General features: G+C 43.0%; 1 protein-coding gene across 2 annotated transcripts in view; it reads right to left on the reverse strand.

Annotated features, from left to right (window-relative positions):
- Nucleotides 1-12,958: 12,958 nt before the first annotated feature.
- LOC115481404 (fucolectin-5-like) overlaps nucleotides 12,959-17,527 on the reverse strand; it is a 31,445-nt gene continuing 26,876 nt past the window's right edge. Inside the window, exons 4-5 of one of the 2 annotated variants that reach the window (XM_030220500.1) lie at nucleotides 15,379-15,536; nucleotides 12,959-13,326 (exon numbers count right to left, since the gene is read on the reverse strand). In XM_030220500.1, coding sequence (XP_030076360.1) covers nucleotides 13,319-13,326; nucleotides 15,379-15,536 — 166 coding nt within the window. In that variant the 3' untranslated portion in view covers nucleotides 12,959-13,318. Of the gene's footprint in view, nucleotides 13,327-15,312; nucleotides 15,537-17,527 lie in introns of both variants that reach the window. The other variant, XM_030220493.1, reaches the window with a different exon arrangement.

The following is a 17,527-nucleotide window of genomic DNA, read 5'->3' on the forward strand; positions in this document are numbered from 1 at the left end:
CTATTGGAATCAAAAATAATGTGAGAAATCTGAGGAAAATTAAGGTTGACAAATTTGGACAAATCTAGATGTTCTGCTGAGGCTCTAGGGCAGTAGTTCTTTTTTCAGTTAAAACACACCTGCCGGACAATGCTCTCATATGTGACATACTTCATACGTGACCCTCATAGATCTTTGGTCTGACATAGAATAGCAGTTCATATGAGTTAAATGTAAACATGCTCTGTGTCCACAAAAATCCAACTTTCCCTCACCCAAACAACAATCGCAGATCAGAATTAAGCCATTTCTCCATGGAAGTCACCACACAAAACAAATATTCTGATTCTCATGTCTAATAATTGGCTGTTAAAATTTAATGTGAAGAACTGTAGAGTGATGTACATAGGGTGAAGAAACCCAAAAGAGCTGCATTCACTAGGGAGTGATAGACTGATAAGCACAGACCAGGAGAGGGACCTTGAGTTGATAGTTTTGCTGCCTTAAGATCCTCCGACACTTAAGAACATAAGAATAGCCATACTGGGTCAGACCGATGGTCCATCTAGCCCAGTATCCTGCTTCCAGCATTGACCAATCCAGGTCACAAGTACCTGGCAGAAACCCAGTTAGTAGCACCATTCCATGCTACCAATCCCAGGATAAGCAGTGGCTTCCCCATGTCCATTTCAATAACATAGACTTTTCCTTTTTTAAATTGAAATACACTAACCGCTGTTACCACATCCTGCAGCAATGAGTTCCAGAGCTTAACTATTCTTTGAGTGAAAAAATATTTCTTTCCATTTGTTTTAAAAGCATTTCCATGCAATTTCATTCAGTGTCCCCAGGTCTTTGTACTTTTAAAATGAGTGAAAAATCAATTCACCTCCACCTGCTCCACATCACTCAGGATTTTATACACTTCAATCATATCTCTCCTGAGCTGTCTCTTTTCCAAGCTGAAGAGCCCTAACCTCTTTAGCCTTTCTGCATATGGTAGCAGTACCATCCCCTGTATCATTTTGGTCGCTCTTCTTTGAACCTTTTCTAATGCCGCTATATCTTTTTTGAGATACTGTGACCAGAATTTTCCTGGGTGTGACTCCTAATGTGGAACATTGCATCATGTATCTGTGTCTGCCACCTATTCCTCAAGCTGTCCAAGAGTTAATGAATCTAAGGGGTAGATGCATCAAGCAAACGTAAAAAAATCAGAAACGTAAAAACCTTTACCGAATCTCAAATAACGAAGCATGCTCCAAAAACACAGCCCCAAAAAGTTTGGTGCGGTATTGGAAAGAACGATGCACTAATCCCCGTCGGTAATCGGCTCGTAAAGCATGCGCAAAGCAGCCAAGCGTTATGCTGGCTGCTCTGCGCATGCCAGAAACATAAGAAAAAAAAAGAAAACACAAACACGTGGCTCCCCACTTTCCCCTGCATGTCTCCACAAACATTAAAGGATCGGGAGGGGGCAAAGGCGCTCATCAGCAGCGTCCTGTATGGATGGCCTTGCCTTGCCCCCCCCCCCCCCCCGAAGTCCCCGCTGCTCCCCGCTGCTCCGTTTGAGAAATAAAAGCTTTTAAAAATAAACCTTTGCAGTTGCTGGGCTCCCCCTCCCTTCCTGTGTCTCTCTTCTTTAGTCGGCAATGCTCCGCCTCCTGCCCTCCTCCACCTCCGTGCCCCGCCCCCCCGATTTCGTCCCCGTTGCTCCCCCCCCCCCACCGGACCCCCCCTCCACCACAATGGCCGGTGCAGCGCCTCTCACCTAAGTTTGAAGGTGCTGCACAGGATGGATCAGCTATTCTTTAGCTCTTCTGTCTCCTCCGATGTCTCCTTTGTCTTCCTGTGTCCGCCCTCCTCTGACGTCAGTTATCTACGTAGATAACTGATGTCAGAGGAGGGCGTACACAGGAAGACAAAGGAGACATCGGAGGAGACAGAAGAGCTAAAGAATAGCTGATCCATCCTGTGCAGCACCTTCAAACTTAGGTGAGAGGCGCTGCACCGGCCATTGTGGTGGAGGGGGGAGCAACGGGGACGAAATCGGGGGGGCGGGGCACGGAGGTGGAGGAGGGCAGGAGGCGGAGCATTGCCGACTAAAGAAGAGAGACACAGGAAGGGAGGGGGAGCCCAGCAACTGCAAAGGTTTATTTTTAAAAGCTTTTATTTCTCAAACGGAGCAGCGGGGAGCAGCGGGGACTTCGGGGGGGGGCAGGCAAGGCCAAGCCGTCCATACAGGACGCTGCTGATGAGCGCCTTTGCCCCCTCCCGATCCTTTTTTAATTTAGTTTCCTTTTTTATTTTAGGCACAGGAAGCAGGGAGCCACCTTTCTTTTAAAACATGCCAGCAATTTGGTTTTTCATCGTGCAGGGGGCAGTGGGGAGATGACAGCTCAGGCTTTAACGACAGGTCTGAGCTGACGTTAAATTTCTGGTGGTAAGTGAATCGTTCCTATCGTCGGTATGGTTAGTGCATTCCAAATTGTCTACATTTCAATGGTAATTTCTCATTTGCATTCCAGTTTCGTTAGCTGCTACTACCGTCGAAAAATAGGCTTTAGTGCATGGAAAGGATAGGAAATTCTTCCTTAAGGGCTCATTTAACGATGAAAAACGTTTAGTGCATCTCCCCCTAAGTCAGAGCTGCTCAATGTCACTCTGGATTCCCAGGGGATCCATGAGCTAAAGGCTAAAACACCATTTTGATGGGCTAAAGACTCCATTCAGTACCTATGGCTGAAAATCACTACAAATTTTCATTCGCTTGTTAAATTGAATTATTGGAGACTTTTGTCTTATCTTTCATTTAATCTAGATTGGTGGCACAGGCTAAACCATACTTGACTTGGTAGAATGGCAGTTTGCAAAATGGTGCTTTGCCCTTTTACAAAGCGGTGGCAAGCCCAATATGGGCTTACCACTTGCTAAAAGGGAAGTACTGCTGGGGCTACCGCAGCAGCCCGGCAGTAGTTCCCTCCCCCAGCACGTGCCATTTTCGACACTGCAAAAATATTTCAATATTTGTAGCGCCAGTGTGTACCCGGCGGTAATTGGGCAGTGCCACGTGCTGCCGGGTTAGCACGGGAGCCCTTAATGCCACCTCAGTGGGTGGTGGTAAGTGCTCCCCCCCCCCCCCCCCGAAATGGCTGCACAACAAGTGCTTTATTAGCCACACGGCCATTTCTTGAAAAAACAAAGACCTACCTTCTACCCGCTGCAGTAAAAGGGGGCCTCAGCGCACAACAAAAACACACGCTGACGCCAGCGCAGATCCCCTTTTGCCGCAGCTTCATAAAAAGACCCCTAAATTCTTATATTTATGTCAGATGATTCCACTCAGCATTACCTAATATAAAATTTATGCAATTGCAGAGGAACATTCTCATACTTTTGGAGAAAACGCCCACCTAGGATGGAAAAACAGGTGCTCAAGTGGCGGAGATTGCCAGTAGAGGGGGGAGATCGGGTGTCCCTGATTTTAAGAAATATACTACTGAGCAGCTCAATATTTGATTAGTATGATCTTAAGCCTAAGGTTTGAAAACACATTGAATGACATTCTTTGAACCTGCAGTGCTGGTGTAACTTAATTTGGAGACCTTCAGGATCCTGACTGGTGTTCTCCTCTGACAATCCATCTTTGAGACATAGCCCAAGTTACTGTTGGGTGCCGTGGGCTCGTCAGAGATTGCACCACTTCGGACTTTATTTTTCTTTGCCCCACATTGGGATCCCAGATGCCTAGAGGTGTGGGAGCACCTAGATATCCACCGGGTAGGACAGTTGTATACAAGCACTATATTTCTCTCCTTTCTTCAACTGAAAAATTGTTTAACCTATAGTAAATTAATATTTGAATAAGTGCATAGAGGGTAAAATGGCTGCCTCCAACTGGAAATCCAGAACAGGCTTTTCAGAGAACAAGTAACTTCATTATTGGCAGGGAGTAGATTATTTGATTCATGTAATCAAGGTCCTGGTGTGGATTGGAGGATATGCTTAAGCTATGCAAATTTATTGTGAGAACAGAATTACATAATTACATAATACATTATTTCCTCTGTAGCCTTTCATGAGGTACCTTGTCAAACACCTTTTGAAAATCCATATTGTGTATCTGGATTTTCAAAAGGCGTTTGACAAGGTACCTCATGAAAGGCTACAGAGGAAATTGGAGGGTCATGGGATAGGAGGAAATGTCCTATTGTGGATTAAAAACTGGTTGAAGGATAGGAAACAGAGAGTGGGGTTAAATGGGCAGTATTCACAATGGAGAAGGGTAGTTAGTGGGGTTCCTCAGGGGTCTGTGCTAGGACCGCTCCTTTTTAATATATTTATAAATGATTTAGAGATGGGAGTAACTAGCGAGGTAATTAAATTTGCTGATGACACAAAGTTATTCAAAGTCGTTAATTCGCGACAGGATTGTGAAAAATTACAAGAGGACCTTACGAGACTGGGAGACTGGGCGGCTAAATGGCAGATGACGTTTAATGTGAGCAAGTGCAAGATGATGTATGTGGGAAAAAAGAACCCGAATTATAGCTACGTCATGCAAGGTTCCACATTAGGAGTTACGGACCAAGAAAGGGATCTGGGTGTCGTCGTCGATAACACGCTGAAACCTTCAGCTCAGTGTGCTGCTGCGGCTAGGAAAGCGAATAGAATGTTGGGTATTATTAGGAAAGGTATGGAAAACAGGTGTGAAGATGTTATAATCCCGTTGTATCGCTCCATGGTGCGACTGCACCTTGAGTATTGTGTTCAATTCTGGTCGCCGCATCTCAAGAAAGATATAGTAGAATTGGAAAAGGTGCAGCAAAGGGCGACTAAAATGATAGCGGGGATGGGATGACTTCCCTATGAGGAAAGACTAAGGAGGCTAGGGCTATTCAGCTTGGAGAAGAGACGGCTGATAGAGGTATATAAAATAATGAGTGGAGTGGAACAGGTGGATGTGAAGCGTCTGTTCACGCTTTCCAAAAATACTAGGACTAGGGGACATGCGATTAAACTACAGTGTAGTAAATTTAAAACAAATCGGAGAAAATTTTTCTTCACCCAACGTGTAATTAAACTCTGGAATTCATTGCCGGAAAATGTGGTGAAGGCGGTTAGCTTAGCAGAGTTTAAAAAAGGGTTGGACAGTTTCCTAAAGAACAAGTCCATAAACTGCTACTAAACGGACTTGGAAAAATCTAAAATCCCAGGAATAACATGTATAGAATGTTTGTACGTTTGGGAAGCTTGCCAGGTGCCCTTGGCCTGGATTGGCCGCTGTCGTGGACAAGATGCTGGGCTCGATGGACCCTTGGTCTTTTCCCAGTATGGCATTACTTATGTACTTATTAAAATTGTCCACATCAGCCAATCTAATTGAACAGGGGCTTAAATTGCTTTAGTGCTGGTACCTCACCCCATCCCATCTGACTAAGATTTTATCTAGTCAGTCTAATTACTGCTGAAGGGAGTATGGGATGATTGGCATTTGTTTGCATATCTGCTGGGATTGCCCCATTATATAATGTTTTTGGATCTCTTGGGTTCAGATTTTCCATTCAAGGTTAACTGTTCAATTTCCTCTGGATCCCAATCTATTTTTATTACAATGACAACCACCAGAGGTAACTGATGATCAGACTAAGGTGCTCTTCCCGTGCCTAGCTGTATTACGTAGAGAGTTGGCTAGATGTTGAAGATCTCCATGCACCCCATCATTTGATACTTTAAGAATATAAGTATTGCCATACTGGGACAGACCAAAGGTCCCTCAAGCCCAGTATCCTGTTTATGCTGCTTATCCTAGAATATGTGACAAGGCGGTGGCCATAGCCAGAAGGATGCTGGGCTGCATAGAGGCATATACAATAGAAGAAAGGAGGTGTTAATGCCCCTGTCATTGGTGAGGCCCCTTTTGGAGTATTGTGTTCAATTTTGGAGACCGTATCTCACTAAGGACATCAAAAAACTTGAGAGGGTTCAGAGGAAGGCAACAGAAAAGATATGGGATTTGTGTCAAAAGACATAGGAGAAGACCAAATATGTATAACCTAGAGGAAAGGAGGGATGGGGAGATATGATACAGGTGTTTAGATTGTATATTAATCTCTTTTACGTATTTAATCTTTTTCAGAGATGGAAAAGTAGTACATAAGACTAGCCATACTGGGTCAAACCAATGGTCCATCTAGCCCAGTATCCTTTTTCCAACTGTGGCCAAGCCAGGCCACAAGTACCTGGCAGAAACCCAAACCATGGCAACATTCCATGCTACCAATCCCAGGGCAAGCAGTTGCTTCCCCATATCTGTCTCAATAGCAGACTATGGAATTTTCCTCCAAGAATTTGTACAAAACTTTTTAAAACCCAGATACTCTAACCACTGTTACTACATTCTCTGGCAAAGAGTTCCAGAGCTTAACTATTCGTTGAGTGAAAAAAAATATTTTTAAAGTATTTCCATGTAACTTCCTTGAGTGTCCTATAGCCTTTGTACTTTTGGAATGAGTAAAAAATCCATTTACTTCTACTCATTCTATACCACTCAAGGTTTTGTAGATCTCAATCACATCTCCCCTCATCAGTCTCTTTTCCAAGCTGAAAAGCCCTAACCTCTTAGCCTTTCCTCATATGACAAGAGTTCCATCCCCTTTATCATTTTGGTTGCTTTTCTTTGAACCTTTTTTAATTCTGCTATATCTTTTTTGAGATATGGCGACCAGAACTGAACACAATACTCAAGGTGAGGTCGTACCATAGAGCGATACAGAGGCATTATAGTATTTTTGGTCTTATTCACCATACCTTTCCTAATAATTCCTAGCATCCTGTTTGCTTTTTTGGTCACTGCTGCACATTGAGCTGAAGATTTCAGCGTATTATCTACAATGACACCTAGATCTTTTCTTGGTTGCTGACCCCCAAGTTGGACCGTAGCATCAGGTAACTATGATTCGGATTGTTCTTTTCAATGTGCACCACCTTGCATTTGTCTACATTAAATTTCATCTGCCATTTGGATGTCTAGTCTTAATAATGAGTGGAGTGCAACGAGTAGACATGAAGCATCTGTTTATGCTTTCTAAAAATACTAGGACTAGGGGGCATGCAATGAAGCTACAAAGTAGTAAATCGGAGAAAATGTTTCTTCACTCAACGTGTAATTAAACTCTAGAATTCATTGCCAGAGAATGTAGTTAGCCCAGTATCCTGTTTCCAACAGGGACAAATCCATGTCACAAGTACCTGGCAAGATCCCAAAATACATTTTATGCTACTTATCCCAGAAATAAGCAGTGGATTTTCTCAAGTCCATTTTAATAATGGCTTATGGACTTTTCTTTTATGAAGCTATCCAAACCTTTTTTAAACCCCACTAAGCTAATTGCTTTTAACACATTCTCTGGCAATGAATTCCAGAGTTTAATTACACGTTGAGTGAAGAAAGAGTTTCTCCGATTCATTTTAAATTTACTTCTTTGTAGCTTCATTATGTGCCCCCTAGTCCTATTATTTTTGGAAAGAGTAAACAAGCGATTCACGTCTACCCATTCCACACCACTCAATATTTTATATACCTCTATCATATCTCCCCCTCAGCTGCCTTTTCTCCAAGCTGAAGAGCCCAAGCCATTTCAGCCTTTCCTCATAGGGAAGTCATCCCATCGTAGTCCTTCTCTGTACCTTTTCTTACTCCACTATATCTTTTTTGAGATTCGGTGACCAGAATTGCAAACAATATTCAAGGTGCGGTCGCACCATGGAGTGATACAAAGGCATTATACCATCCTCATTTTTATTTTCCATTCCTTTCCTAATAATACTTAACATTCTATTTGCTTTCTTTGCCACTGCAGCACACTGAGCAGACGATTTCAAAGTATCGTCAATGATGACTCCTAGATTCTTTTCCTGGTTGGTGACTCCTAATGCGGAACCTTGCATCATGTAGCTATAGTTCAGGTTCCTCTTTCCCACATGCATCACTTTGCACTTCCTCACATTAAGCATCATCTGCCATTTGGAAGCCCAGTCTCCCAGTCTTGTAAGGTCGCTTACAATTTTTCACAATCCTCTTGCAATTTAACAACTTTGAATAACTTTGTGTTGTCAGCAAACTTAATTACCTCACCAGTTATTCTAGATCATTTATAAATATGTTAAAAAGCAGTGGTCCTTACACAGACCCCTGCGGAACCCCACTATCTACCCTTCTCCATTGAGAATGCTGACCATTTAACCCTACTCTCAGTTTTCTATCCTTTAACCAGTTTTTAATCCACAATAGAACACTACCTCCTATCCCTCGACTTTCCAATTTCCTCTGGTCTTTCATGAGGTACTTTTGAAATTCAGATACACAATATGAAATGGTTAGTCCAAGGCAGAGGTAGAAATGAAAATGATTTAAAAGATTGGATCTGGTCATCTCATCTCTCCAAAGTATGGCCTTCCATACGAGTAGCTCCTGAAACGTGTTGAGTGAGATTTAAGTCAAGTAAAAGGGAAGGGAAGTCCTGGGCAAGGGAGGAAGAAAGGTCATACTACTCATATTACTACTACTTATCATTTCTATAGCGCTACTAGACATATGCAGCGCTGTACACTGAATGAATAAGAGACGATCCCTGCTTGACAGAGCTTACAATCTGAGCAGGACAAATGAAGGATGTGGGAATTTTAAAACAGATATGGGTACTGAACAAGTGCATAGGAGTTAAAAGCAGCCTCAAAAGGTGGTCTTTTAGCCTAGATTTGAAGACGGCCAGAGCTAGAGCTTGAAGTACTGATTCAGGTACTGGTGCAGCAAGATAAAAGAAATGGAGTCTGGAGTTGACAGTGAAGGAGAAGGGTACAGATAAGAGAGATTTACTCAATGAATGGAGTTCTGGGGAGGAGTGTAGGAGAGATACTGAGGAGCTGCAGAGTGAATACACTTGTAAGAAGTCAATGAGAGGAGTTTCAATTGTAGGTGGAAATGGATAGGGAGCCAATGAAAGGGAAATGGGACTTGATATACTGCCTTTCTGTGGTATTTTGCAACTACATTCAAAGTGGTTTACATATACAGGTACTTATTTTGTACCTGGGGCAATGGATGGTTAAGTGACTTGCCCACAGTCACAAGGAGCTGCAGTGGGACTTGAACCCAGTTCCCCAGGATCAAAGTCTGCTGCACTAACCACTAGGCTACTCCTCCATCCCCGCTTAAGTGACTTAAGAGGGCTAGATGGACCTTTGATCTAACCTAGTAAGGCAAAACTTAAGTCCAACATAATCAGAAAAATAAAATGACCAGACAACAAAGGTAGAAGTAATTTCATTTTCTATTGTATAATAGAATGTACATCTGCCAGAGCTAATAGAAGTTCAGGCGTGCTCGACTGAAATTCGTTTGACTTGGGGGGGGGGGGGGGGTACTTGACTTGAAGAAGTTGGGAAACACTGTGGTAGAGTCCCTAAAAATAGCAAGATTCAAGCTACTTAACCTCAGGGATAAGCAGTGGCTTTTCCCAGGTCTCCTCTCTACTTTCCCACCCTCCTTCATCAGTTTCACACCCCTCCCTCTCATCTCAGTTCTTACCCTTTTCCCAACTTTGGTCTCACTATCCAACCATTCATTATTCTCCATTATTACTTTTTTTTAAACTTCCCTACTAACCCTTTCCACCCCTCCATTTTTCCATGATTGTTTTCATTCCTCCTTCCCCTCTCTCCATAGCCAGCAGCAACGACCTCAGAGCGTATTCAGTGCTGCCGGTTCCCATGGTCCCCAAACTCCTACCTGCATCCTCACAAAGTACTTGAGGATTGAGAGGGAGCTGTAGGGATTCATGGCACTGAACATGCTCTGATTCGCCAAGTCACACACTGCTATAACCATGTTATAGATTGCCACTTCTGACTGACAGATCCAGAGAGCAAGCAGCATGGGCTGAAGCTGCTCCAGTAATTCAACCACCCCTTACTGGAATCACATCTACGTTGGCTATGAGCTCTGTCTTAGGGTTTTAGCTGCCTCTTTCCTACCCAAGTATATAAATGTTGGATTAATCAGTGCCCTTGTAAATTTGTGTATCCTTTATAGGCATTTGAACCTTAAGTTCTGATTGTTGGGATATAACTGACAGCCCAGCCTGGAGTGAAATGTACCGGATGCAGCCCGCAGATATGATTTCATTGGGAGGTTTCTTTTCATTTAATATTTGTTTTACTATCAGGCTTATTTTTGAAAGAGAAGGGCGCCCATCTTTCGACACAAATTGTGAGATGGGCGTCCTTCTCCCAGGGTCGCCCAAATCGGCATAATCGAAAGCCAATTTTGGGCGTCCTCAACTGCTTTCCGTCCCAGGGACGAACAAAGTTCACAAGGGCGTGTCGTAAGCGTAGCAAAGGCAGAACTGGGGCATGCCTAACAGATGGGCATCCTCGACCGATAATGGAAAAAAGAAGGGCGTCCCTGACGAGCACTTGGGCGACTTTACTTTGTCCATTTTGTTTTATGACCAAGCCTAAAAAAGGTGCCCGAACTGACCAGATGACCACCGGAGGGAATCGGGGATGACCTCCCCTTACTTCCCCAGTGGTCACCAACCCCCTCCCACCCTAAAAAAAACTTGTTAAATATTTATTTTGTTACATTTGTACCCTGCGCTTTCCCACTCATGGCAGGCTCAATGTGGTAATGGAGCTGCCTATGCCTGAAGTGGGAATTGAACTCAGTTCCCCAGGACCAAAGTCCACCACCCTAACCACTAGGCCACTCCTCTGCAAGCCTCTAATGTCATACCCAGCTCCATAACAGCAGTATGTAGGTCCCTGGAGCAGTTTTAGTGGGTGCAGTGCACTTCAGGCAGGCAGACCCAGGCCCATCCCCCCTACCTGTTACACTTGTGGTGGTAAATGTGAGCCCTTCAAAACCCACCAGAAACCCACTGTACCCACATCTAGGTGCCCCCCTTCACCTGTAAGGGCTATGGTAGTGGTGTACATTTGTGGGGAGTGGGTTTGGGTAGGGGGTTGTGAGGCCTTCAAAGCCCACCAGAAACCCACTGTACCCACATGTAGGTGCCCCCCTTCACCCCTTAGGGCTATGGTAGTGGTATATAGTTGTGGGGACTGGGTATGGGGGGGGGGGTTGGGGGCTCAGCACACAAGGTAAGGGAACTGTGCACCTGGGAGCAATTTGTGAAGTCCACTGCAGTGCCCCATAGGGTGCCCGGTTGGTGTCCTGGCATGTCAGGGGGACTAGTGCACTATGAATGCTGGCTCCTCCCATGACCAAAGGGCTTGCATTTGGTTGTTTCTGAGATGGGCGTCCTCGGTTTCCATTATGGCCGAAAAGCGGGGACGACCACTTCTAAGGATGACCATCTCTAAGCTCGACCTAAATTTTGCAATTTGGGCGGCCTCGACCGTATTATCGAAACGAAAGATGGACGCCCATCTTGTTTCGATAATATAGGTTTCCCCGCCCCTTTGCCGGGACGTCCTGAGGAAAACCTGGGCACCCCTTTCAATTATGCCCCTCCATGTGACTTCACTCTAAATGGAACAACCTAATATACAAAAAAATGTAATGTTAACAGAATCTTGGATGATTAATCACAAACTAATATTCCATACAGATAAAACAAAATTTTTATTGATTAGTAACAAATTAGAACACTCCCAAAATTTTAATGGTTGGAGAGAGACTGTATTCTATCCCTACAGCCTCAAATCAATGCCTCATGGGTTCTTTTACTAAGCTGCAGTAAAAAGTGGCCTGTGGCAGTGTGGGCGTGTGTTTTGGGTGCTCACTTGGCCATTTTTTACTGCGGCTGGGAAAAAGGGCTTTTTTTTTAATGGGCTGGGAAATAGGCATGCACTGACATTAGAACTAATGCGTGCCTATTTAAGGCCTGAGCCCTAACTGCTACCCGTAGTCCTAGCGCGCTACCTGCGTGGTAACCATGCAGCATGCCAACTGCCGATTACCACTGGGAATACTCCCACGATAGAAAATTATTTTCTACTTAGAATTACTGCCGGACACATGCGCCAATTTGGAGAGTGCTACCCAGGTGTTAGCCCTCCCATGCTTTAGTAAAATGGCCCTTTAGTGAGGAAATCATTCTTATTGTTAAGAAAACTAAGGAGGATCTGAAAATTATTTGCAGTAAAACATTTTCGACTCTAAGTACAGGCTTTATTGCTTTCCCAGTTGGACTACTGTAATATTAGTTACATAGGTTGTACTAAATTTTTGTTAAAGAAATTGAAAACAACATTGAACACAGAAGTTTGACTCATCTTCTCCTTAGGTAAATTCAATAGGATCTTACATTATTATAAGAAATTACATTGGCTCCTCATAGAAGTTAGGGTTTTATTTAAACTCTCGGACATTTTACACAACATTCTGTAAGGTGAGAATGCAGGAACACTTTTTGTTGATTCATCTAGGTCAAGGAGAAGTTGTACCAACAATAATTCTTTTGCTTTTCCATCTTTGAAAGGCGTTAAGTCTGCAAATAGGCAAGATGCTATTGGCTTTTCAAGCAGCTAAACTTGAGAAGGAGATCTCAAAATGTTTTGAGGCAATTCTCTAATTAAAATGATTTTAGAAAAATGTTGAAAAAAACAGTGCTCTTTCAGAAATACTTTTTAGCTGATTTAATGTAACTTATCCTAATTGACAGTATTGTGTAGTCCCAGAATTATGTTCTAGTTTTCTTTTCTTTAATTTAACTGCTCAGGACTGTGAGGCTGTAGCAGTACATAAAGTGATTGCTATTTATTTATTTATTAGGATTTATTTACTGCCTTTTTGAAGGAATTCATTCAAGGCGGTGTACAGTAAGAATAAATCAGACATAAGCAATAGACAATTACAGCAGTAAAAATATCCAAATAACAATACAAAGTATACTACATTACAATGTCAATGCAATAAAACATTTTGATAGACAACGTAGGGTATAAGCAAAGATGGAATATATAGCTAGGTAAGAGAGTAAGAGGAGTTATGCTATGTTATATCAAGCATTCTTATTTGATACTGACCATTTATTAATCTGCCCCCCCCTCCCAACAGCTATATCCTTGCAATCAGTGACATGAGCCAAAGAACAAGAAAAGATTTCATTCTCAATAATGTTTTATTTCATTACATGTTGTGATCAGCATGAATCAGTTTGTTTCAAAAGTTCCTGGATTCTTTCATGTTTACAGGCAATAATTACATATTCTGGATGATTTGTGCCATTTTTCATTTATTAAATTTTTTCAAAACTTGACAGTTTATCGATCTCAGCGACTCTATTGATGGACCCCTGGATAGTGTCTTCTGCTACAAACCTGAAGAACAAAACCAAAGATAAACCCTTGAAACAGGCTCATACGTGAACTGAAACACATCTACTTGAAGAACCATTTCTGAGGTTTTAGTGTATTAATTGTGCTAACTCTCTGTTCTGTCATTCATTAAGACATAGGCAATCTAGGTATGTGCCAAGTGCCTAAATACTTAGGAAGGGCTCTCTCTGGGGTGCTGATTTGATGACTGTTAGTGAAGAGTTTTGCCATGGTAAGTTGTCTGTTGTCAGAAAAAAGGAGAGCAGTCCACAGAGGTCTGTCTATTCTCCCCACCTCCTGTGTACTCTCCTCCGTTCATCATGAGGCATCATAAGCAATGATTCTTGTCTGCTGAGGGGGGGGAGGAGGGGGAAGGGGTAAGTCCTGGAACTCAGAGGTGAGGGAGGGGCAGGTCCTGGAACTTGGAGGAGAGGGAAGGGTGTCTGGAACTCGGAGGAGCGGGAGGGAGGCAGGTAGTGGGCCGTGGAACTCGGAGGGAGGAAAGGAGGCAGGTAGGGGACATGGAACTCGGAGGGGAGGGGGTCTGGACATCGGAGGACGGAGGGAGGGAGGGAGGTAGGGCGGGGGCCCTGGAACCTTGCTAGCACCCATTTCCTTTCTGTTGGAAACGAACCTCTTTTACTAGTAAGCAATGATTCTTGTCTGCCACTCCCTCCTCTGCATTCAGAACCACGTGGGCCGCAAGTGTGGCAGTTTTAAAAGGTATTTATATTATAATGGGAGTCCAACACATCTGTTTACTTAGGACCCATCAAAGGGTTAATCCTGCCCTGTTCATTTTCTTATGCTAGTTCACCTTTTGTTTATACTGTGGGCTCTGATAAATGACATCTGTTTTTTCATGTGATCTGTTTTTAATGTTTCTCTTTTGGCATAGGGTATTTCTAGCACCCAGTTAGGTTTTCATGGCTCTATTTTGTGAACCCTTGAGTTGTGTGGGGGTGGGGTTACTGATCCTCTTGCTGTTTATCGTTTATTAATTTTCCTATACCATATCTATTTGCTAAGCAAGTCAGAATGGTTTGAATATATTAAAAATAATCAAACGTTGCAAGAAAAGAACTCCATCGATTCAAAGATTGACCAGACCAGTCACTCAGGATAGAGTAGTATCAAACATTCAATTTAGTGGCATTTAAATGAGTTCAGTTAAAATATATTTTCAATATTTCTCATTGCAGAGACTCACTGATAGAGGAAAGAAAATGAGAATCAAGGGGCGTTGAACGCTAACTGAAAAAAGTGTGATTTCAGGGCGGAATGGAAGAGATTATAAGATTTTTCCAATCGAATTGGTTAGGGGAGTGAATTCCATAGAACTGGTGCAAGAATGTAAAAAGCTGAATTCCTCAAGTTTGTGTCCTGGACACCCTTCACTCTATACTAACTTGTCTGTCTCTGACTGAGAGATCCAATCTCTTGAAAGCTCCCTGGTAATAGCAGCGTAGCTGCAAAAAAGGAATAAGAGGGAGAGAAGATCTCAGGTTTTGCCCGTCCTGAGATTATTAATTAGTAGAGAGAAGGTACAAATGCATTCTGTATTTTCCACTCCGCATGGCAGTGTCAGAAACCACTGCCAGGGTCAGCAGAGGAGAACAGGAAGGGACCTTGCTGGTAGAACTTTACTTGCAAAAAAGGTAATTTGGTGCCCACGCATGATAACTCTCTGCTGTCACGTGCATAATGGAACTGGGGAAGGAGGTGGGGGCAGGTCTAGTGCTTTAAGATACTACAAGTGATGCATAATAGGAATCGGTGAAAAAAGAGGAAAAAAAATCTGTTGATGTGAGATACAGAAGATGATTTATGATAGAAATCAGGGAGAGGGAGAGGAAGGGCAGTTGCTGTGCCGCACCACTACAATTAATAAAGAAAGTGCTCACAACAGAGAAACAAACTGAAAACGCTGGCTTGGGTGAGGTAGATTTAAGATCTGTTTTCTTGGTCTATTTATCAATGAGACCCCACCTCACACACTGAGCTTTAAGACTTGGATGCTGTTGTAGCTGTCAGGCTGAACATCTAGCTGCTTACACTCGCTTTCATCCTGTAGCATAGGATACACTTCCACTTCACACAGCGATAGCCACTCTTTGCGCCCTGGGATGACCACACTGACGTAACGACCTTCCATTCCTGCACAGCACAGCCTGGTGGAAGAGCCTGCAGCAGCATTAGTTATGGTTCCACACCTGGATGTTGGGGAGCAAGAGCAGAAAGACAGGGTTAGTGAGGGACACATTCCTGTGAAGAAAGAGAACGCAGAAGCTGGAATGAGGGACCCAAAAGAGGATATGCTGTCAAGGATGCAAATGGCTTCCTGCAAAATTGTATGCTTTGGCTAAATCATGGGGAAGCTTGTAGCTGCAGTACTATTTAAAAGCGGTTTCTGAATGTTGGAAAAAAGCATCTCACAGCCTGGTAAGAAACCCAATTCGTTATTCAATTTTTATTTATTTATTTTATTTTTGAGTTATTTGATAAACTTTGATATTGTATTTGAAAGGCAGTATAGTAACCGATACATGAATGGTTTGACAGTAACTAAAATTGCACAACATAACACTGACAGAAACTAAATGAATAGCACAACAATTTATCTTCCTTTAGACATTTGAGTCAAAACACGGTACACGCAAGGGATAAGGTTACAATTGAGGCATCTGTCCCTACCAAGTCAGCACAAATCTAATGTCCCAGAGCTTCAAATGGGAAATCATAAATTGTGTTTTTTCCAAAAGCCTGATTAAATAAACATCTGGCTGGTATTCAAAGCTCTTTAACCAACCAAAAATGTCCACTAACCGGTTAAATAGTTTGTTTGTGGCTAACCGCGAATATTCAGTGGGACTTAACCTGTTTTTTCTGTGAACATTCACAGTTAGTGAAACCAGCTAACTTGGGGGACTTAGGCGGTTAGGTGCCGATATTCAGTGCCTGACCGCATAAGATAACTGGTTAAATCGGGCCACTTAAATAGCCATCCTATCTTTGAAAGCTTTAACTTAATATTGCCTTAACCGGTTAGGTTTTAGCAGCCAAAAATAAAACCAGATATTCAATGCCAGTGGTCGGATATAGCCTGGCACTGAATATCCAGGTTTAACGCTGGTAGCGGACATTAAAAGTGCTACCTGCTACTGGCTCAATATCGGGCAGTATGACTTTAGGCCTATTTCAAATTTTGGATAAGAGGCTTCATATTTGAGACCCCGAGGAAGAGAATTCCAGAGCTGATCTATTTCCTAGACATGTGGCCTTTTATGGCTTCTACAATTACTCATTCGCGTATGCTTGTGTTGTGAACTAGTATAAAATAGTAAATTATAAATCAGTTGATCACTAGTTCACAACACAAGCATAAGCGAATGAGTAATTGTACTACAGTTGCTTGACACAACATAGTATGTGCCACAAACAACCAACCACAATCTTCGGGATTGTTAATGTTTCATGTCTTACTGCCTTCTAGATGCCCGCTTTCAACAATGAGGTACATTATAGTACTTGCAGTGTGAGAAGAATGCTTTGGAGAAACTGCTTCCTATGCCAGCTAAGAGTTCATGCTAAGCTTACATATATTCGTACAAATGAGGTGGCCATGAAGATGTGAACCAACTACAGTGAATCAAAATTAGTAACTCCACTCTATTGCTCACCAAGAAAGAGAGTATGGACGTGTACACAATAACATAATCTACTTTTAGGTGGTCATGGGAATAGTTTTTTGGGGGGTTGGGGGAAACACTTGAAACTCTTCAAGCTGGCATTAGAAAGGGGAAGGCCACATGGACTCTAACCCATCTAAATTTTGCTGCTCTGGTGCTGCCCACATCTCTTTTTTATACCTCCTTTCCTCGAGTGCAGCAATAACAGATTATAAAACAATATCAAACACTGGAATCTTCATGCTCCTGTGCCACTAAAGGCCTTACCGTCCTACTCTTCACTGAGCAACCACTGAGCTCTCGGACAGTTTGAACTTGTTGATTCTGCAGCTCCCAATCTCATAAGACAGCAAGTTCTCTGAGGGGGAGGTCGAGGGAAGATATCTGTGTATGAGAGAGGGGCAAACTGGTTGTGGCAAGATGGGAAAAGAGAAAAAGAAGGGCAGAAGAGTTGAGGGCAGGTGAGATGTGAGGGAGCGAAAAAGAGGGGCAAGGGGCAAATGGGCTGAGACAAG

The sequence above is a fragment of the Microcaecilia unicolor genome, chromosome 1 (genome assembly GCF_901765095.1).
Source record: "Microcaecilia unicolor chromosome 1, aMicUni1.1, whole genome shotgun sequence".
NCBI classification, from domain to species: Eukaryota; Metazoa; Chordata; class Amphibia; order Gymnophiona; family Siphonopidae; genus Microcaecilia; species Microcaecilia unicolor.